The sequence below is a fragment of the Lissotriton helveticus genome, chromosome 7 (genome assembly GCF_964261635.1).
Source record: "Lissotriton helveticus chromosome 7, aLisHel1.1, whole genome shotgun sequence".
NCBI lineage: Eukaryota > Metazoa > Chordata > Amphibia > Caudata > Salamandridae > Lissotriton > Lissotriton helveticus.
Window position 1 is genome coordinate 969,676,438 of NC_136068.1, and position 23,219 is coordinate 969,699,656.

Here is a 23,219-nt window from a genome sequence, read left to right on the forward strand (position 1 = left end):
TCATTTTTAGGAGATGAGGTTTGCTGCCTGAGTAGCTGGAGTGATTATAACTATTTTTAATATTTTGAGTACTGATATGACATCCTATCTAACATTATTTCAAGAAGGAAACTTTGAAAACTCAGAGCCAAAGATAAGTAATATAAATCTATGTGACCACCGAGTCCTCTACTCTGATACTGTACATGTAAGTGCTATTACCTTAAAACAGATCGGTAGAGACTGTCCATGCATACAATATGTATTTTATTGTAATACTGCAATGAATTTTCAATTTCGCAAGTAAAAAACTGATTCCGACCAAAACCCTTTTAGGCGATCATGCTCTCACCTTAAAGCACAACTGTACCCTTAAGGTAAAAGGGTTATTTACCTGCCTATATCAATGATGGCTTGTTCATTATGGAATCTTACTGATGTAAAATAAATGGAGCCTACCTGCCCAGAGCAGTCATGGCTTCCCCTTCGTCATTGCAGGTAAGAAGGGTCTTCATGTTAGCTTCAAGAATGGCCAGGGACACCTGCAGAATGAGTTTGATGCCTTCATAAAAGAAGCAATCCACCACCACCACAGCACTCTCGAAGGGCATGACACTGAGGAAAAGAGTGAGGAACCAAGAGAGCGAGATGGTGGAGATGACACCCAGTTCCTGCATCTTCTCCGCCAGCTCGGGCAGCAACTCTCGCGTCAGTTCCTCAAAGACGCCCTGGTCCACCAACGCTCCTGGAGAAAGAGGTGGAAAGAGCACAGTCATAGATTACATGAAAAGGAAGTCTTCGGAAAAACAAAAGTTGACCCAATGCAACAAGTTCAATTTACAGGTCAGGGTCTACAGAGGAAACGCATGGAGATGTCAGAACATATGTTACCATGCAGTGGCCAGTGATAGTATGGTATGGGTCAACCCTCCAAGTTGGGAAGCATAGATATGATGGCTCCCTGCTACATGAGATCACTGTACAGAATCTTAAATCATGGAAGTTCTGTTACTGCACCACCAGTTACAGCATAAAGTTCTACCTCTGTCAGACAGAGAATCAATGCCCTGTTAAAGATGGCACTGAAAGAAAGGGAGGGAGTAGAAGTGCGAGTAGACCGGATTTAAAAAACCTGTCAGTTTTAAGGTTATCAGCATCACAAACTTACAACAGACCTCTACAACACTGAGCAGAACATTCAGATTTGCGGACGCAAACAAAATCTACCATCAAGAGCGCCTCAGGCTTGGGCTATTTCTGTCCTGTCAGTGAACTTAAGAGAGCATCTCCAAAGAAATGGTTCAATGTGACAAAGTTGTCTTTTGCCCTCCTGCTTTTAAAGACACTTGGCCAAAGATGTAATCCAATAGTTTGTATTAAATAGACCTTATTCTAATTGGGGATACGCTGTGTCTAATAACCTGTGGATAGAGGACATTCAATTATCAGTTATCTAACTATGCTTACTGGGTTATGAAATGATTAACAGTAGAACTCACCGACCACACGGGTGTTGTAGTAATCAGGCAGCATCCGCTCACATAGAGCAACCAGCAACCAAAAGGCCTCCTCCTCACTGCAGTAGAGAAGCAGAACTGATGTCACAATGTTCATGGCCTGGGTAAAGGGACACACACAAGGAGGGAGTTATTACACACCACTGAGTGGTGCCTGTGGCATGAATACTGCAGAACTACACCCACAGTAAGAGAGGAGCATGCAGAGAAAGGGCAAGTATACTACACTGAAGGCACCCATGAAGATGGCAATGTACAAATATAGCTTTGGAAAACAAATAAATAGCCTTTGCATTTTTTACTTTAAGTTTTTCCACTTATCGTTACAGTAACAACTTCTTTACAAATTTGTCGAATTAAAAAAATATATATTACAATTATTTATGCATTGTAAAGAGATGAACTGTTGAAGCAGCACTCTACATTCATTTATTTCTTTAAATATCAAAAAGCATTCCTTAACAATTTCAGTGATTTGTCCCTTTGTTGACATCCTCTCTGACTCAACAATACTATTTTCTGCATTGGCACTGGCATATTTCCCAGGCTGCTATGATCGTTGTAACACGCTAATACACAAGCTAATCACTAACCCGGTATAGCAATGTGTTCAATGAAGCCCCATTCCCAGCCAGGCGCCTTCAATAGTCTGCCAGATTTGTGCAAAAACTTTGGTTCCCATATGAAACAACTAACATCTGGGGCCCTGGACTCGTACTCCTTAATTCTGTGGGACCATGATAAACTCAACCAGATCTGAAACACCTTTGATGGCTTTCTTCGGATATCAGAGTCCTTTTGTGGGCTTTTCTTGGAGTCTTTGAAGATTTAGAGGCGATCAGGTAATACCCTCCACGAGTACTGTTACCACTGGTGTGCTCTGGCCATAATAATGGTACACTCCAGACTGGCTAGCCAAGTTCTCTTTTAGGCACTAGGCTCTCTTTGGATAGTAAGGGTCACAGTCAAACCATATTCTAGCAGGGGGAGGAGTTTGGAAACTCAGATTCAGTGTGACCAATTACACTTTAAATACAACTCAATAAGATGAATATCCAGTTTGTACTTTAATTTGTAACCGGAAAAATATTTTAAGTATAGGTAAGTAAATAGAACAGGTAAAATTAAGGAGACAATTGAAATACTTTAAGTATAGGTAAGTAAATAGAACAGGTAAAATTAAGGAGACAATTGGAAGGTGCTAGCACCTTCAGCTGTTGAGACAACCATAAAAATGTCCAAATTAATGTCTATCTAAATGACTACTGGTCACCATCCAACGTTTCCAGCGGTGGGTCACCCACAATGACCGATGCCGAAACAGCGGTCAATATTACCTGTGGGTACTGGCCATAATAGGACTACGCTTGACAGACTTCACTGGCGTCCCTAGGGGTACTGGTTGGGCTCCATCTGTAAAGGTATGCTCCCCAACTCGGTGCCCCACCACCGGTGACAGCCGCAGCAAACAAACACAGACAATGCCCTCTCAGCCTATGCACATTTTCTTACAAGGTATTTCTCAAGTATATAGCATAGTGAGAAAAGAGTCTATTATAGAACTGTGAGAGTTCAGGTTGAGGGTGGACCACCAATGGCAGCTGTTGAGTTCAGACCAAATGTAGTACAAATTTCTCACAGTACCGGTCAGTGGTTCATAAAGGAGTTCGAAATATATGTTCATCCAATGCTTGGTCTCTCTGCAGAGCAATGATCAGGTGTGCCAACTGTAGTTGTGGTTATGTGCAAAATTGTGTATAAGAGGTGCCCAGCTGTCAAAATATTGACACGGCACAAGTTAAAGGAAACACAGTGTATACATGAGTGGATGTATTGTGTATGTAGGGGGGCGGGGGTTGGTGAAGTGAAGGAGATGCAATTAAGTATGTGCAGAAGAGAATGGAAAGAGGGTGCTGAAGAGGAAAGAGATGAAGTGTGAGATATGCAGATGGAGTGTTTCAGAAAGATGTGTAGAAAAAGTGCTTAAATGTCTAACAGACTACATAAAGAGTAGTGGGACTGGGCGAACAGGAGTGATTAAGACACTCCTAAGACCTTGTCATATGTATGTGAGGAAAAGAGAGAGCGAGAGAGAGAGAGCGAGAGAGAGAGAGCGAGCGAGAGAGAGAGAGCAAGAGAGAGAGCAAGAGAGAGAGCAAGAGAGAGAGCAAGAGAGAGAGCAAGAGAGAGAGCAAGAGAGCGAGCAAGAGAGAGCGAGAGAGCGAGCGAGCGAGAGCGCGAGAGAGAGCGAGAGAGAGCAAGAGCAAGAGCAAGAGCAAGAGCGAGAGCAAGAGCAAGAGCAAGAGCAAGAGCAAGAGCAAGAGCAAGAGCAAGAGCAAGAGCAAGAGCGAGAGCGAGAGCAAGAGCGAGAGCAAGAGCGAGAGCAAGAGCGAGAGCAAGAGCGAGAGCAAGAGCAAGAGCGAGAGCGAGAGCGAGAGCAAGAGAGAGAGAGCAAGAGCGAGAGCAAGAGAGAGAGAGCAAGAGCGAGAGCAAGGGCGAGAGTGAGAGCGAGAGTGAGAGCAAGAATGAGAGTGAGAGTGAGTGAGAGCAAGAGCGAGAGAGCAAGAGTGAGAGCGAGAGAGAGAGGCTCACAATGTTCATGATGGCCCGTTGTAGTTGGCCCCACCAGTTTTACCCGTGGCCCCTTGTCTGCTGCCATTCCCCCTTTAAAACTCACATCTAGAGAGGTCACGGAGTGACTTCAACCAGTAGTACCTCAGAAATACAGGGCTTAGAATGAGTGTTTGAATGCTTTAAAAATCAGGCCAACCTCTGCCAGCCCGCGTAACTGACAAACAGAACAAGTGTACACCATTGTCTACTGGTCACTTTGGAGCTGAAGCAAAGGGAGTGAGGATGCAAGACAGGCAAGAGATGGACTAAGTCAAGGCCAATGCATAATTGCATGGCTCCATGTGGGAGCACCAGCTTCCCTGAATGAGCTGTGGATTGCAGTCCTCCTTAAAGTACTCACTGTGTAGGTCTTTCAAAATCCCAACATTAGTTAGTGTCGTGTGAAACCACGAGAATGATCTGCGGTAGCAATGGAGTAGCTCTTCGACTCCAATCTGCTTTCTTTCTTTCAGAGTATCTAGGTTATGTCGGTCCCATAGTTCCTGGGCAATTTTAGTCTGTAGAACTCTTTACACAGGTCCTACAATTCAGCTTTGTCCTTAGCAGATCTTCCTGGCAATCAAGTTATTCCTCCTAGCAGGCACAGTCCAGCTCCTCCTCAGACAGGTGAGTTCTTCTCGCATTCCCCAGCTCACATCTGCAAGGCAACTCTGCAGGCTTTTCCTGGCTTTGGTCTGAGCTGGAGGAAGCATGCCAACTAGGGAAAGGTTCCATTCCTCCTCTGGAACCTTATTTCGCTACAATAGTGTGTTGGGGTCAGACCTATGGTGGTGAACTCAGTAGCTCGAGGGGTCCAGTTATACCACTGTGGTGGACAAGGCAGCCTGCCAGTGACAACCTGAGAGCCTGTCTCTTTCCAGTTAGTGGCCTCTTCCTATACAGGAGGAGCATCCTGTTTTTTTGGACAGATTGTGTAGGCTTCTCTGCTCGGTGCCTACTGTGAGAAGAGTTCAGACTGGTTCAGGTGTAATCCATAGTCACTTCCCTCCAAGGTTTTGCTTTGAGACCCATTGCCAAGGGAGACAGCCGCAACACCGAAAAAGGGGAATTGGCGAATTTCCCCCAGGCAGGTGAAACTGGATCTATATTTGTAACCTCCCCTATCCATCATATGAACTGGTAGGTGCAAGGGATATGGAATTTGTATATGCAGATTGTTATATCAAAGATGTGCATCACCAGCTCAACATAAAAGGGAACACCATTTTGTGGAGGTCATAAGCAAGGGCCAATTTGGCCCCACCACTTACTAGTTGGTTCATTACCCACACATCCACATTTTCACAAAGGCATTCTTCACACGTTCCAAATATAATTAAACTTTAAGAATCCTGTTGGGGGAACAAGCGGATCTTTTATTGGAAGAGCAGAAAAGGTAAGCTATTGGCATGCAAAAAGGTATGTTCCCCTGCACAAGAATTTAGCTGCAATGACCGCCAATCACAGATCGGCTGCTCACAATGGGGGTGTACTTCATTAAAGTATGTTGAAAAAATTCAAAGCTCAGGGAGAGACTGCAAGAGGAAAGGCCACAGGGAAGTGAAAAAAAGGGCTGTCCAAAAAACATGCAAGGACAGGACGCAACAGCTTCTCAAGTCCATGTCAACAACTTTATTCCAATAGTCCTTGAACAAGCCCCTCATACATGAGGAGCCCTGATCAACCAAGATTATCTGAGAGGTCCTAACAATACAACACCCTTTATTAAGAGGGACCCCGACCAACGGATATCCACACATTTCCATGGCCATGACCAAACTGTGTCAATAACATCTGAATGACCTAAGACCTCTCGGGTCTAAAGCAACTTAAAATACCCCTCACACACTATGAATCCCATAGTGTAATTCTCCCATCATTGGGGTCTTCCCGTCCCTCTACGGGGCGGGGCGTGCTTCAACCTACGAGTGACGCGGGAGCACTTCTATTTTTTGACAATAGGCTATGTGATGTGATAAGGATAGTGATATGTGTTAAGGAGTGTAGGGACCCGTTTACGTGAATGGTGGTGTAAAAAAGGGTAAAAATTCCCTGGCTAGTCGAAAAAATTAATTTTAATGGCTTCGCAAGCTGGGAACATTAAAAAGGGGTTAGTAGGGGAGGAGCCTAGCTCGAGAGCGTAATGGCCGCCTTTTAGCTCGGCTCCGTCGGCCCTCCGGCCAACCTCGAATATCCTGCAATATATCCTGTACTGCGACGATACTTCACTACAGATTTTGGAACTTAACGACCCACTCTTACTCACCGTCTGGTCCGGAGGCTCCTGCGTGCTGTGGGTCCGCAGCTGTGCCCTCGGTGGATTGGGGCCTCCGGGCGCTCGAGACCGGGACCTCGTCTGTGGGACCCGACCGGCGGTGCTGAGATTGCCGGCCCCGGCCGCGAGAGTGAGCCACTGGTGGGAGCCGTTGTGTGTATGCCCCGGCGATCCTGAACCGGCCCCGATTTGTGGACGTGCGGCTGGAGGGGGACGAGATGTGTCGGGGGCTGACTGTGTGAAGGGGTCCCTTCGCCTTTGTTCTGTCCGGCAGCCCTGGACCCCGCGCCTGGCTCTCGCTTGTGGGGCCCGCCACTGTTCGGAGGGGGCCCCCCCCCCCATTGAGCGCCGGCCCGTTCTGTGCCGGTGAGGCCATTGTTGGGAACCTCCGTAGGTCTGTAAAGTCCTACATTTGGGAACTGTTTGGGGGCCCACGGTGGAGTGCGGGGCGGCGAAACTCACAAGATGGCTACCAACAGCGTGGGGGGTGATCCGCTCTGCACCGACGAACCTTGCTGGCCGGATTGCGCGGAGGCCTGGGCGTGTGCTCGAGCGCCCACGCTCGGAGATGTCCTGGACGCCTTGATGTCCCTGTACGCTGTCTTGGTGCTTCTACCGACCCCATGCGGCCCGCCGCCATTTTGGGTCGTCGCTCTTTCATGCACCCCTATCGTCCTGATGCCTCCATTGCTTTGCCCCCTTCGGCTGCGCCAGGAGTTGCTGTCGCTGTTCTTCGGCCGCTTGATGGGCCGGCGGCTTTTGAACCTCCGCTTTCTCACCGCCCGGACTTCGAGGACTTGCACACGACGCGGAGATCTGCTCCTTCCCGGACAATTGGGAACTATGGTGGGCCGCTGTTTGCTCCCGCTTCGATGGATTCGAGCTTTTGTCCTGGTGGGGTACCTTTGCATTGTCGAACTGCGAAACTGTACTCTGGCTTGCCTTTGCTTGCCCTGTCGTTGCTGCTACAATTGACTTGCTTCATTGACTTTTTGTATTCCATTAGTATGGTGGCTATCCCTACTCTACATCACTGCCGTAACCCTTGTCAACATTACGATTATTCTGTGCTGGGTGGTCAGCTCCATGTTATCCTTTATTGTGTTGGTTTCGTGATTAGGAAGGGCTGGGGGTAAGTTGCAAGACACTGATAGACTGCTGGTTTACCTGTCCGTTGCACTGATGCTTGTACTCTCGACATTGTGAAACGTTAAAATTTCCCCCCCTCTCCCCCCCCCCCTGCGGGTTTTTGCTGTACGTGAAGGTGTAGCATTGATTTGATAATTATTCATTTGCTGGTCGGGGGAGGGTCGTAGCCGAGTGTGTTTGCTCATATCCTCTGGCTCCTCCCTCACATCTTATTTTTGTTTCATATTCCCTTTCCTCCTTCTTTTCGTCTCCTTATTCTACTTTCTTACTATATTTCGGGTTTCGGATTAGGGCGACAGGCACGCTGTTTGGAGGGTAGGCCGTAGCCTTCTGCAGGGGTGCGGGGTGGGACGGGTGGGGTCTTTCAGATGTTTCTTTTTTGGTTCTATGGCCCTCTTCTATCCCTTTATAGCGGTGCCGCTTCTGTCCTCGCTTCTCTGGCATGAGTGGGTTGGGGTCTGTCGCTATGCCACTTTTATCTGTTTCGATGCTCCGTCGCGACTGCCATACCCTTCTTCTCGCCAGCTCTCTACTTTCTTCTGTATCATTAGCCGCGGGATGCCTGGCCCGGGGTGGCGCCCATCTTGCACGATTGTGTTTCTCCTTTTATATTTCTTTTATTTCTTTTTTCCTTTTTTTCGTATATTTTAGATCAGACGGGGGGTCGGGTGGTGTTCCTTTTGGGTAGGATTTAGCACTCTGTGCTCATGTTGTTTGCACTGTTTATTGGATTTTGTGTGTACGGCGCTGATATTAATACACGGCCATTGAATGCTCGCATATCCTGTTTCACTTCCCGATTATATTTCTTAGAGGGCCCGTATCCTCCTACATGGCTTGTTCCACGTAAAACTCGCTTTATTGTATGACACTGGATCCTTTCTTCCTGCTGTAAGAATGTGCCCTCTCACGTCCTGCTATATAGTGGCTAAGTTTGCAAATAAATCCTGCAGTGATATATTGACTGGGTGGGCACTGACTGGCGCGGAATGAAGTATAGTGTTTATGTATCCTGCCTACAATGTTCAACGCACAAATCCTAACTATTGCTGCTCTTTTAGTTGATACTATGTCGTATGGCTCGCCCTTTCGGTTGTCTGGTCTGAATGTATGACACCTCTTTAAATTTATAAAATGAAACCTACGTTATTCTTCTTATGTCTGCTGCTAATACACCGTAGCGCTCTTATTATTAGCTTTTCCGCATAGTTAGACGACCTGGAATGTTGTTGATTGTCATAGCGGCCGGCCCGCAGTGGTTGTAGGCAGACGCTGTGTAATATGCATAAGGTAAATAAAGGTTTTCACAAAAAAAAAAAAAAAAAAAAAGGGGTTAGTAAGTAGAATCACAAGTGTAGTCTACTTTGTCGACATGACATGTTTCATAGGCAGACCCCTCCTGCCTACTCATCAGGACCTCTGTTGATCCTTACAAAAATGCTCAATTCTAAACTAAATGTAAAATGCCTATGGTCCTAAAACTTAACAGCAAAAATCGGCTGCTAGGTTTTGCCTCTGGGCTTGAGTTGGCCCTTAGCGAGGCGTTATCATGAAAAAATTGTCATGAAAAATGACCTAATATGGTCTCTGTGGAAAGACAAAAGGGAGAAAAAGGGGTACATGGTTGTAGAATTGCAATTTGTCAAGCATAATTCATACATGGCTCATTTTTGCGTTAGTCACAATGTGACTTAGTATCCCAAAGTATTCTCAACATAAATTCTGTATATGACCTGATGAACTGTCTTTCGCCATCCTGGCCAAAGGGTAGGAACCCTTGGAAAACTTCAACACAAAGCGTGATACACACTTCAAACACAAACACATTCACAATCCAACACGACCCATCTGATGGTGGGTTTTTAGACAAGCAAGAGTGTGGGCCTTGCAGTTCCAGGACAAGTGTCTAATCAAGAAAAGCGTCTCACTAGTGGCATGACATCAAAAATCATACTAATAAGTGGGTCATTTATCACACATGCCGGTTGATGTATTATTCGTAAATAAAAGATGGCTTAGTGCCTCCCAGGCATCAACCTAATAAGCTCCCAAATGCGCCGTAGTCAAACATGCTGGTTGAAATAATGATCGTAAAGACGAACGAAAACAGATGATGGCAAATGCCTCCAAATGTGCAAGCATGCTACAATTGACCTCATGAGCCTGCGTCTCAGGGTGATTAGTTGACTGGTTACTAAGGAGGAAAGTTTTAACATAGTCACTCACGCTGTTTTTGGGCGGCAGAATCTCACCATCAGAGACGCCCCCCTCCGCTATCACAAGACCAAGTTTTTAAAGACCCATGGTTAGGGTCTCACTTACGTGATCGCATGCCTAATCTGGCTTCATTCCATACCCTTCAGCAGCTCCGTGGATGTGGCCGGAGTCCTGCCTCGGCTTGTGTTCTTATGCCGGAAAAAAGCCTAGTCATGATTGCCTCTGAAAAAAGACTAGGCCTGATGATATCTCATGGACAGTGATAGAGCAGGTATCCATTTAAGAAAGTTCGAGCCCGCCTATTATATTCAGTGAGCCTCCTGGCAGACTAATTCAAAACAAAATAAAAACAATAATCGCTTCCAAATTAATTTAAGATGTTGCGGCACAAATGAGATGTATTTAGAAAGTACTGCGCAAATTTTCCTAAAAAACACGATCAAGAGAAGAAAAAATAGAAGACAGACTATAGACCAGCAGTATCCCGATGGACGCCGCCATTTTGGGTCAGCTCTCTAGTCTTTTTTCAGAGGCAATCATGACTAGGCAGAGACCATATTAGGTCATTTTTCATGACAATTTTTTCATGATAACGCCTCGCTAAGGGCCCAGAGGCAAAACCTAGCAGCCGATTTTTGCTGTTAAGTTTTAGGACCATAGGCATTTTACATTTAGTTTAGAATTGAGCATTTTTGTAGGGATCAACAGAGGTCCTGATGAGTAGGCAGGAGGGGTCTGCCTATGAAACATGTCATGTCGACAAAGTAGACTACACTTGTGATTCTACTTACTAACCCCTTTTTAATGTTCCCAGCTTGCGAAGCCATTAAAATTAATTTTTTCGACTAGCCAGGGAATTTTTACCCTTTTATACACCACCATTCACGTAAACAGGTCCCTACACTCCTTAACACATATCACTATCCTTATCACATCACATAGCCTATTGTCAAAAAATAGAAGTGCTCCCGCGTCACTCGTCGGTTGAAGCACGCCCGCCCCGTAGAGGGACGGGAAGACCCCAATGATGGGAGAATGACACTATGGGATTCATAGTGTGTGAAGGGTATTTTAAAAACACACAGTGCCCTCATTCTGCCGGCCCGCAGAGAGGCCTAATTTTCACATTGTAGTTTTTCACAAGTTTAGAGAATATCATATAAAATTAGTCACCACTCACATTGATAGAATCCCATTGTTTACAAGTCTAGTTCAGGAGGGTGATTCTATCATCTCCTCTACACTTCCCCAATTGATTTTTTGGAACTAAAGCAACTTAACCCAACTCATCACATTTGAAGGGCCCTAACTAAGGCTACTCATATATGGAGATCTACGACCAAGATTCCTCAAAAGTGCAGTGCCCTGCTGAGACACTCCTCACATAGGAGGGCCCATGACTATTACCTCATGTCCCATGAGCCTTGACCTAAACTCCCTAATGTCTAAGGGACCCCGAGTAAAACAGGAGGTTGTTACCAATTCACACACATCACTGACATTGTTAAGGTGTGCGCATAGCATGTTTTAATTAAAGAAATAGAATTTGATAAGTTTTTCTTAAAAAAGTTAAAAAATGATTGAGGATTTACAATCGGGAAAATACACACCTACAGCAGACAAAGTTTGTGAAAATTAGCAGCTCGTTGTTAGGAAATCTTGCCCCTGCTCCATAGTATTGCTTTCTAAGGTTCACCTGTCGACGACGAGTGCAGTTACGTTAGATGTAGCATAATTGAATTAGATGGCTGGATAGCAGGACCAGAGGGGTCTGGGATTGCATGCTTTGCAGAGCCAGAATGCTGTAGAATGTACTTGGCTGCTACAGAAATGTGTGTGTCAAACATGCCAATCGATTTCTACCACAAAAGGCTTCCGCCAGCAACCTACAAATGAAAGGCTACACCATAAATCTACTGCAGAGGGGGCATACTGTATGCCATAAATTACTATTCTTGTGCCATCAATCTCACCTGACAGTAGCCAATGTTGGGGTTTCGAAAGGCGTAGGCAGTAAGCACTCTACGAAGGGCTGCAATACCCAGCTCATTCTGGAAAGCAGGGTGCTCCGGCATGGAGCGGTGCAAGTCTCTTTCAATTTCATCTGTGGCCAAGTTGCACTTCCCCATGGACTGTTCCACTAGGCCTGCATAATAGCCAGGGTGAGTCACCATCTCATTCCAGGCTCCTGCGAGGTAGAAACACATAGTGGGGAATAACTCAGTAGAGCATGTATTAATCAACAGAAGAATGCTTGCCATGCACTTTATAGTTCCTACCCAAAGCATAAGATTCCAATGCCTCATGTTGCTGCCTACGGCACTCGACGGGTGTCATGGACTGTTGGAAGCAATGTAGAAAGATTGTCACACAGGAAAACATATTCAGAGCAATATTTTTTTACCCATGCGAAGATGCCAATCATATTACATTTACATCTAAAAAGGGAGAGGCTTTTGACGGTGGTCTGATCAGGAAATGCCTGGGTGCGGTCTTCGACTGGTTTCGGCGGCACAGTCTGAAGTGCAACTCCGACAAGTCGGAGCTGCTTTTTTTCGGGTGTTCGCCGGATCCCAATTGGAAGACCTGGTGGCCCCAGGACATGTTTCCGCCTGACGTGGCCTCTGTGAAGGCTAAAAACCTTGGTGTGCAATGTGATGACAGCCTTTCTTTTGGACCCCAAATCATCGGTCTATCTGGGAAATGCTTTGGCATTTTGAAAATGCTTCGGAAGTTTCTTCCTTTGCTGTCTCTGCAGCACAAAAAAAATCATTGTGCAATCTCTAATTGGCTCGCGACTGGATTACGCGAATGCCCTGTATATCGGGCTGCCTAAATACTTGTTGGCCCGTTTGCAGATTGTGCAGAACTCTGCTGCAAGAGCCATTTTTGGTCTCCCACGCTGGGCAAAAGCCTCGGAACTACTAAAGAGATTGCATTGGCTGCCCATTGCTAAAAGAATCACCTTTAAGGTGCCGACCCTGGCATTTAAGGCCCTCCATTCAATTGGCCCAAAGTATATGGAGAAGCGCCTGGCTTTTTATGTCCCGAGGAGGACGCTCCGGTCGGCCTTGTTGGCCAAAGCCGTTGTTCCCCCGATTAAACTTGCCCGGATCGGAGGGCGTTCCTTCCGATATTTGGTCCCGCGCTGCTGGAATGAGCTTCCTGTCTCCATAAGAAAGTCAAACAGTCTCCTTGCTTTCAGAAAGGAGCTGAAAACCTGGCTCTTTTCAGTATAATTTTTCTGGTTGGGCCTCTGTGAGCTGCTGTATTGTGTTTCTCCTCTATAGTTCTCTTTGCCAAAGCGCCGGGACACCCCTTGGGGTAGCCGTGCGCTATAAAAGAGACCTAAACATAACATAACATGACATAACATATTTATGCACAGTCTGTAAAGAAATATGCGCACAGATACTGCAGACAACATCAGACCTGAGAACCAGTATAGGGCACAATCCCAACTGACCTTAATAGTATATGCAGTATGCAGAACACATTATGATCTGCCCTCTGTACAACTACAGGACACATTTATAAATAACAGAAGTATTAATGGAAATACTTGAACAAATGTTCACTTGGGCTGACTACAGTATAGAGTACATGTAAGCAAATACAGAGTGCATTCTCATTTCCAGACAACATGTATATAAAATAAAGCCAGCCACCTTATCTGCAGTAAAAGCTTCAGACGACACCTCTGGACATGCTTAGTTCTACACTTCCCAGTAACCCAGAGCGACACTTAAAAGTTGTGAAACGAGCAGACCAGTTAAGGACTCTAGGGGCACACCTCCCCAAGTAGGCTCTACGATTATTTCTGGTTAAAGAAAACCCTTTGGCAAAATGACTCCTGGTAGTGCAAAGGTCAAGACACAATGCCTGGCCCTGAAAACACTTGACGGTATACCACATATGCGAGTTCTGAAAGGGCAAGGGAGACCCAAGGGACAAAGAGTAAAGCAAGCCAACTAGGAGACAGAAGTGACAAAGGGAAATACGTCAAGGATATGGGTCCCTCATAAGGAATGTCCCGTGGAGCAAGGAGAGGTCCTGGACTGCCGAGAACTACTACATAGGGCGCATTGGGGGTAGACTTCTCGTAAAAAAGAATGGCGGAAAGAATTCCAACAAAAAGAACCAGTAAAAACTTTAACTGAAACCCAGTATTACACCCCAAAGGGCACCTCGGATAAACAGAGAACTTAAATGGAGTTGGGCAGGAGCTCAAGATAACTCTGCAGTTAGGCCACAAGGACACCCCATACACAGAGACTCTTGCTGGAAGTGGTATGCACCCTGCCCAAGTAGGGACTCTAGTCAGGGTAAGTGTAGTACACACTAAGTTTACTGGTGCTCACCCTCTGGTAGCTTGGCTCAGAGCGGTCAGGCTAAACTAAAGAGCCAATATGTAAAGTATTTGTGCGTGCATACACACCGACGCACACCCCTCCCCAAACACACACAGCAATACAGTGAATACACCACATAAGTACTACACACCAGTTTAGAAAAATAGCCAATATTTATCAGAGTAAAAGAAGACCAAAATGACAAAAAAACACAAGTCAAGATATGAATTTTGCAATATTAAATGCAGTTATAGCGCTTAGAAACACAATAGCTCCGGTCAAGGCATTTGACGTTCTTGATGGAGTCGAATCCAAAAGCTGTATGCTGGAAGACTGAAGCAGTAGATCGCAGAACGTTGGGAGCGTGAGTGAGAGGAGGGTGAGAGGACGCGTTGGAAGGCAGTGCGCGGGCTTTACAGCCTTCGGCCCCTCCGCCTCTCTGCCTCTCCCTGGTACGACCGCCTGACGATCTGCCTGCTGTACCCTGCCTGTACCCTGTCCCCTCCGTGCAGTGAGGTGCGGAGCGCGGGGGATGTGAGCGCAGGAGGCCGCCAGAGCTCGCAGTCTAGATAGCAGCTGCGCTGGGCAAAAAACGGGAGCGGCCCGGTAGCGGCGGGAGCTCTCTGCGAGGCTCTGTGCAGGCTCTCTGCAAGCAGCCGGCTGGGGCCACGGGAGCTCTTGAAACGCTTTGGGACAGTCCGGAAGGCAGTGGAGTGAGGCAGTGACTCCAGCGAGGCTCCACAGCGGAAGGAGCATTTCAGAAGCAACAGTTCTCCAGCATCCAGAATTTTCCTGTCTCCAGTCCGTGTTTTGCTGCTGGCTGCCACTGCCAGTGCCAGTGGTGAGTTGAGTTGTGCAAGTAAGAAGCAAGGGGCTTGACCGTGCCGCCCCAGCTCTCCAGCGTCTCGCCGCGAATGCGACCTCAACAGAAGCTACAGGAGCGGTGGCTCAGTGAAAGAGAGGAGAGTGGAGAATGCTGATCGCCTAAACGTCTAACGCCACACGGTCTCTACCAGCCTCCACTGCTTGACCCCGACGGCTGGTGTTCCCGGATCCTGCAGTTGTCTGGTTGCTTGTCAATTCAAAAGGTACATTAATATTTTTAGACCTTTAGATTTAAGTGACCGGATCTGTGGGGGAGAGGAGTACACAGGCTGGGGAGGTGGAGTGAGCTGATACAGGGACTGTAAAGACCAGTAATTCTTCATTCCTTTTGCTCCAATTTGGAGAATTAGTGATAAGTTGGAGGAGAACAAAAGTGATCCGATTAGGGATATTGGTGAACTATGCGTTCCGGTAAGGAGAGAACAACAGGAATAGCGGTTAAAAGCACAAAGAAAATGCAACAATCAAGGGTAGCGAAAAAGGTTAAATCAAATATATTTGAACCAAACCAGTCATTAATCTCCCCAATAGCGAGGATGTTTGAGAAGTCAGGTAAAATACCAGAGAAATTCTCATTTTTGAAGGATCCAACGGGGGCGTTAATGATAAATCAGTTTGAGGGAGAAAATGCAAACTTACAGACCCCAATTAAACCAATAGCCAATGAAATAATCAATAAACTGAGTATACAGAAATGCTTACAACACGGGAAGTGTAATTCTCAAACCAGTGCACAGGAGGTAGTGAACAAGGAAATAAGTGACTGTACCACAAATACCGAGTGCAACATTAATGAAAACAACCAAATTACTCAGGAGTGTATGAAAGAACAAAAACACTTAAGGATACCTATAGAAGTAAATGTAGTAATAAATAAAAGGTTACACATACCACTCGATGAAAACTCGCTAAATCTTCAGAATAATTACGAACATAAAGAGGGATGTGATATACATGAGGATAGTGAACATCAAGGCATAAGTCATGGCAATCTAACAGGAGACGAAGAAAAAGGGAGGTTTCGAAATAATGGATTAGATGGAAAAATAAATGAAAGCTTGGTGGAATATATATCTACAGAAAATACCTGGGAGAACAACATGGCAACACAAACTACAGCTGTAAAGAATAACCCCCAAAATCAGAAAACTATACAAAATAACCAATTGGGAATAAAACAACAAAATTTCGAAATAAGTTGGGATATTTTCTACCAAACATCGACTCTTACTTTGGAAGCGTTACAATACCAATCCAGCAAAATGGATATACAAATTGAACTGGTAAAAACAATGGCAAAAACAGTTGTAAGGATTGATAATAAAATTGCTCAACTAAATGGATTGATAATTAGGGCCCAGAAAGAGAATGAGAAATTATCTACAGAACAAATCTATTCACCAATCATAGATAAACTTGCCACAGTACCAGAGATTCTGACCAGTATAATAGAAGATACTAAGCGAAGCATGGAAATGAAAAAAGGTAAAAACTTTGACAATAAGGAAGACAACAGTAACAGTAAAAACAACAAAATAAAAATTAAGTTGGAAAATGAATTTACCAGTCTCAAAGAAAATGATAAGGGCCAGGAAGAAATATTATCTACAAATATATACAAAAATACAGTAGCATCCAGTGAAGAACATCGAATAATGGACAAACAGACATTCAATGACCAATCAATAGACTGTATAAGGGAGGATACTATTAATACTGAAATAAGGGAAGATCAGGGAGCTAAGGAAGAGAATATAAATGGCTTCACTAAGCTGTCCAAACGTCAAAAGAAAAAAGTACGGAAAGCGAGGAAACAAATAAAAACTAAAGTGTGTTACAATACAAACAGATGAAGACCAGATAACCATAGATGGGAATAGATACGAGATAGGGAAAGATAGTGCTGTAGATCAAAACCATAAGATAATCTTAGATTTAAACAGTCAGGAACAAGGATTAACTAATGAAGGAAAAAAGGTCGTAATTTCGAATATGATAGGAACAAATACTTCCCATTATTTGATCAAAAATTATCCAAGGGATTTGTTCATGAAAAATGCGCCAAAACAAAGCAAAAAGAGAACGAAAAAAATACCGGTAGAAGGAAATTAGAATTTAAAGGTGAACCGGTGAATAAAGACCAAAAACCACAGCCGGAGGTATGGAAAATAAAGGAACAGCAGGAGGATAAAAGGACCATGGATTCTTCGCCTCAGTTGGAGGAAGAGATACTCGAATGGGAGGAAGAAGAAGAGACTGGTCCACTAACCAACAGTCACCAAAGAAGGAAGGATAAAACCCCCAATAAAAGTAGTAATAAATACGACAAACCAGCAATATCAACACGCTGGTGAAAAACCAGAATTATCCACAAATCCAGTATAACTGAGGAAGACAAAGATCATTCAAAAAATATAGAATGGGACCAGTTGGTTATAGAAAGTAGTGAAGGGGTAAAAACGAATTACCTTTAAAACAAAGTCATCAAATGAAAACCTCCCGCAGTACAATTATTCACCAAATAACAAAATACAAATTATCTTTAGACCAGAATTTGAATCTAAAGGTAGGCAAGATACCCTAAATCGAGGCAATATACTTAGACTATTCAAGTCAATTCCATCCCTCTCGAAGATAGCGAGTACGGATATCCATTCGATTGAATTTATGTCAGGAAATGAGAATTCACATCCTCCCACTTTAATGACATTAAACTCCCCGGTAATAGCGGAATTGATTTTGACAGAACACCACGCATTTAAAGCTTGGGGTATATTAATTATGAAACAAGGACCAAAGGTTTATCCAACACCGGTCATTGATGAAGAAAATACCAAACAGGCAAAAATAGACAGACAAATAGTACCAGTACTAAAAAATGCCAGAGGAAAATCACCCAATAAACGAGGAGAATGGTTGTCTCAAAAGGATATGGGCAAAAACCCTGTAATAAACAAGCATTTGCAATGCAATAGGTCTCGCAGCATTAAAGTTTGAGTTATTGGCATTGTATATGACAATGTGTTGCATTACATTTTTAGCAAAGTCTGTATTGGTGTATAAAGATGATTTGCAAGATGATAGCGATGGAGTGGGGGATGGATGAATGGATGGAGTGGAGGGGATGGATGGTTGTGGAGGGGATGGATGGATGGGTGGAGGGGATGGATGGATGGAGTGGAGGGGATGGATGGATGGAGTGGGGGGATGGATGGATGGATGGAGTGGGGGGATGGATGGATGGATGGAGTGGGGGGATGGATGGATGGAGTGGGGGGGATGGATGGATGGAGTGGGGGGGATGGATGGATGGAGTGGGGGGGGATGGATGGAGTGGGAATTCCGTTCCCTTTCGTTTGGAGGCATGACACCTTCTGGTAAAGTCCGCACTATATCAAAACGCATAAATAAACAAATTCTGGAATGGTAACAAAAAGTCCCTCCATTGCCCGCACCCATATGCGTATCTCTCTGCATTCATTGTCCTGGGCGGACCACTCCCCCAACTCTTCTCATTCTTCCTTTACCCTGCAATCCGACCCTATTATCCCTCCTCCATGGTCACCTAATTGGCGCCCTTTCTGTGATTTGCCCAGATTCACAGGATCTTGACCCTCCCGCCGAGACTCCAACTCTGTTCCTCAGCTTCAAAAGCGACCGCTGTAGCCGTTATGCCACATCCTGTCTTGGCGGCAGTGTCTCGCATTTCCCCTCCCCCTAGCAATGCCAAGAGCATGTTATGCTAGCACATACGGACGTCCTTTTGCCCCCACTCTCCATACAAGTGCATGTGTTTGAACTCAGTCTCCTGTGTTTTTTCTTCACTTTAATATAACGCAAACTCGGCTGATGATATCGGAGCGCTTTACATGATGAGCCAGTTGCAGTGCACACAGACAGATTCATTTTTATGCATGGAGAGATTAAGTGATTTGCCCAGATTCACAGGATCTTGACCCTCCCGCCGAGACTCAAACTCTGTTCCCCAGCTTCAAAAGCGACCGCTCTAGTTTTTTGTTTTTTTGGCATGGGTAGATTTTAGTGATTTGAGGCAGGGGCACTCACTCACAGCATCCCTCCCGCCTGCCTGCCTCCCTCCCTCGGCTGTTTCTGCCTCGCGCACACGGAAAGAGATAAACGAAACCGAAACCTAAGAGGCACGTGACGTGAGCTGTGTCGGTAGAAGCTCACGAGTGCGACACACCACGCCCCCTCCCGCGGCTCCGTGACGTCCAGTAGAGTGCACGTAAACCTTGGCCGAAAAAATGCCGGTAGCGGCCAGGAGTGCACCCTGTGCGTTGCAAGCGTCCGGCGGGGACCCTACAGATGCCCCGCTGTTCTTTCTGTCCGGTGGAGGAGGATTTCAGCCCGTGATCCCGCAAGACGGACGTCGAGCTCAGGAACTCGACACCGAGGACTGCGTCGGGGGTCAGGCTCTCACGGAAAGGTAAGAAGCAGTGGCGCAAGCGAGTCTGCTGAGCCCGGGGAAGCGTGTGGCTAGGGGGAGCACTGATTTGTGGTTGTGTTGAAGAGCGATGGCTGCGACAGGGGAGAGCAGACAGTGGGGACTGGGTCTCCGTGTATGCGCATGCGCTGGAGCTTTCCAGGAGACAGCCACAGCGAGCGTGTTCGCGCGGCCAGGTGCTGTCTCCTGGGAAGCAGACCCAGCGACAATAGATCTCTGGCGAGACAGCGCTTACGTGCTGTTCAACGCCACGAGACCTAATGAAAAATGGATTACCAAGTCACTACACAGTTTCCTCTGTTAAGACTCTTGGTATCAAGCTAAATAATCAACTCACTATGCACTCCCAGATTGGTTCTGTGGTTTCTTCTTGCTTTCTCACTCTCCGTACTATCCGTTCTATTTCCCGCTTCTTTTCTTTCCCTGCACTTAAGCTAATTATGTCCGCATTGGTCCTGTCCCGCCTGGACTACGGGAACATTCTGTACAATGGTATCCCTCAGTATTGCCTCCGTAAATTGCAATTAGTGCAAAATCAGGCTGCCCGCCTCGTCTTTGGTCTGCCTAAATTCCACCACACCTCTCCCCTCCTGAAAACTCTTCACTGGCTCCCGGTGCGGGAACGCGCCCTGTTTAAACTAGGCTGCATGGCGTTCCAGGCCAGGACGGGCTTGGCCCCTTCATTCATATCTTCAGCCATCAAGGCTTATGTCCCGGGCAGAGACCTTCGCTCTTCGGCACAACTCCTCCTGGCTGTGCCCCGCTATCGGAAGAAAAAACAGGGGGGCTCAAAATTTTCCCTCCTTGCCCCTTTGTTCTGGAATTCCCTCCCCTTTTACCTTAGGTCCCTCACTGATTATTCCGTCTTCCGCAAAGCTTTGAAGACCTTTCTATTTCCTCAGCCTCTTCCCTAGCAATTTGCCTATTTTTCTGCTGCTGTTTTTAGTGGCTGTCCTCGCTCAGTTGGTTGCCTTCTACTTTAGCGCCAAGAAACCGCTCAGGTGTATGTCGCGCTTAACAAATACTTTAAAACTTAAACTTAAACTTCAGAGGAAGTCCAACTCCCTAACAGCCGCATTTAGAATCTTGCAGAGATCGCTGGGCAACCTCACATATGGGCCATTTTTAAAGGTTATAGCGGCAAGATTACTACCAACAATCACATACGGCAGTGAGACATTAATGGAAAGGGATTCGGAATCAATAATGCTGTATCTAAAACATATAAATTACTATTTCATCTCCCAACAAATGCCTCACCAGCCCAAATTAGACTTGAGTTTGGCTTAACCAACCAATATTATGCGAGGAAGGGACACTTTATCAAAACCTGGAACCGGATTAAAAACGACCAAGATAACCAAATCTCCCAGTTATTATGGAAGGAGATAAGTAATAACACGAAGGCAACACCATGGATTTTTCTTAGAGGCTATAGAAGAGTTTGGAGTCACCTCAATTTGGAATAATACCATAACTAACGCTTCCTTTAAGAAAATAATTAATAGAACGTCAAATCAACTATCAATTTTAAATGATTAAGATAGTCTGACAGAAAGAACACATGCCTGGACAATAATAAATGGATATAAAACAAAGAAGGTACAAGACTATTTAGAAATACCATGGTCAGGAAAAAACAAACAAATCCTTCTCAAAGCAAGATTTGGAATCCTTCCGGGAACCTGCCACCTCCCGCCTTGGAAAATCTCTGAAAGGAGTTTAATATGTAGACTATGTAACAACGGAAAGGAGAATATTGTCCACTGGCTCTGTATTTGTCCGGGACTGCGAAATGAAAGAACTACTTAAAGTCCCTTTTAATGTACGCGGAATACGATCATTTAGGCAAGCCCTGAAATGTTGCCTTCAATCAAATGATATAGCCATGAATGCTACCTTTGTAAAAAATGTTATTAATGGTAAAAACAAAATTAGTAGACTAAGTCCTAAATGAAGTATACTTAGGATATATTTTAATGAATTTTATGATGAAAGTTTTATTGGTTTTATACTAAAAGTACTTTGTAACTGTATATTGTAAGGTTTTAAATAATCAAACAATAAAGTAAATTGTATTGTACAAGCGTGGGCTTGCTACGGAATAGTACAGACCCCGGTAAGAGTGCTGACAAAGACGTTGCGAGGTGCCGGGGAGGTATGGCGTGGCTGGGGGAGGTGAGGCGTCGCTGAGGCCGGTGTTGCACTGGTTCCTTACTGCTATGCAGGTCGTTGGCAAGTCGCCACTCAGGACGGTGCATTACACAACAGAGGTGAGGCATCAGTGAAGCAAGTGAGGCGTTGGTTCCTGGAGGCGGTGCGAAGTTGTTGAGCCGCTGACACCCGGGTATGTTGCAGGGCGCAGGGGAGGTGGTGCGTCGTTGGCGGAAAGACGCCCATTCCCCTGGCAGTGAAGGGCTGATAAAGTGTTGAGGGTCAAGCTGCGAGGAGTCGACTTGGCGGTGTCGATGTCACACCACGGGCCACAGGTGCTGAGGCAGAGTCGAGCGTCATTGACTTCGGTGACTCAGTGCTCAAGACTCACGGCGTGGTGGATCTGTCGAGGCTCTGTGTCAGACCTGCGTAGCAAGTTGCAGTCGCTGAGTTGAGCAGAGTCCACAGCTCTGGTGCAGGTAGCAGCTTTTTGTCAAAGAGCAGCGCCAAAGTCACAGTCGAGGTGCTGGTTTCCGCTCTTTTAGCACAGCCAACTCACTTCCAAGGGCCCAGAAAATCGATGTGGCACCAGTTGGCAGAGTAGGGCTCTCAGCAGAGGAGCCCAAGTGCTGCAGGTTAAGTGTTTGATGGCCCTAAGACTTCCAACAGGAGGCAAGCTTAACTCGGAAAAACTTTAGAAGGCAGGATGCAGAGAGCAAAATCCAGTCCCCACACTCCCAGACAAGAAGCAGGATACAGCAAGCCAACACAGCAAAGAAAGCAGCAAAGTGGCAATCCCTCCAGGCAGTACAACAGCTCTTCTTCCTGGCAGAATGTCCTCAGTCCAGAAGTGTTCAGAGTACATTGTGTCAGTGGTCCAGTTCTTATTCTCATTTTAGCCTTTGAAGTGATAGAGACGTCAAAGAAAGGTCTTTGTAGTGCACAAGACCCTGCCCTTCATTGTCCTGGCTCCAGACACACTACAGGGGGGAAGCAGCTCTTTGAGTGGGGACAGGCACAGCCCTATCAAGGTGCAAATGTCCACTCCTCCCACCACTCTTAGCTCAGGAAGACCCATCAGCCTGGCGATGGGCCAACAGGATATTCAGGGTACACCTCAGCTCCCTTGTTACTGTCTAGAGTGAATTCACAAAGCCCAACTGTCATCCAACCCAGATGTGTATTCTAGGGATAGGCAGAAGCACAGAATGGTTAAAGTAAGAACATTCCACCTTTCTAAAAGTGGCATTTTCAGACCTGCTTCTCTAAAAGATATTTATAACTTGTGAGTCCAGAGACAACAAACTCCAATTTTCTATCAGCTCTCAATTAGAAAATACACCTGTAAAGTGTTACAATGCAGCCCCAACGGTAACCTATGGGAGAGATCGACCTTGCTGTAGTGAAAAACAAATGTTGCAGTTTTTCACTACCATGACATGTAAAACTTAAAAGCACAGGCCCTACCTTTTAAATACACTGCATCCTGCCCATTGGGCTGCCTAGGGCCTACCTTGGGGGTGCCTTAGATATAAAAAACGGTAGGTTTGGGCCTGGCAAGTAACTGAATTTTAGAGGTCAACATGGCAGTTTAGAACTGCACACAGGACCTG

At 45.7% G+C, this 23,219-nt stretch overlaps 1 protein-coding gene across 3 annotated transcripts in view; it reads right to left on the minus strand.

Annotated features, from left to right (window-relative positions):
- TBC1D9B (TBC1 domain family member 9B) overlaps positions 1 to 23,219 on the minus strand; it is a 220,481-nt gene that overhangs the window by 51,220 nt on the left and 146,042 nt on the right. For all 3 annotated transcript variants that reach the window (XM_078653543.1, XM_078653542.1, XM_078653541.1), the window contains exons 10-12: positions 11,724 to 11,938; positions 1,479 to 1,596; positions 439 to 724 (exon numbers count right to left, since the gene is read on the minus strand). In XM_078653543.1, coding sequence (XP_078509669.1) covers positions 439 to 724; positions 1,479 to 1,596; positions 11,724 to 11,938 — 619 coding nt within the window. The remainder of the gene's footprint in view (positions 1 to 438; positions 725 to 1,478; positions 1,597 to 11,723; positions 11,939 to 23,219) is intronic.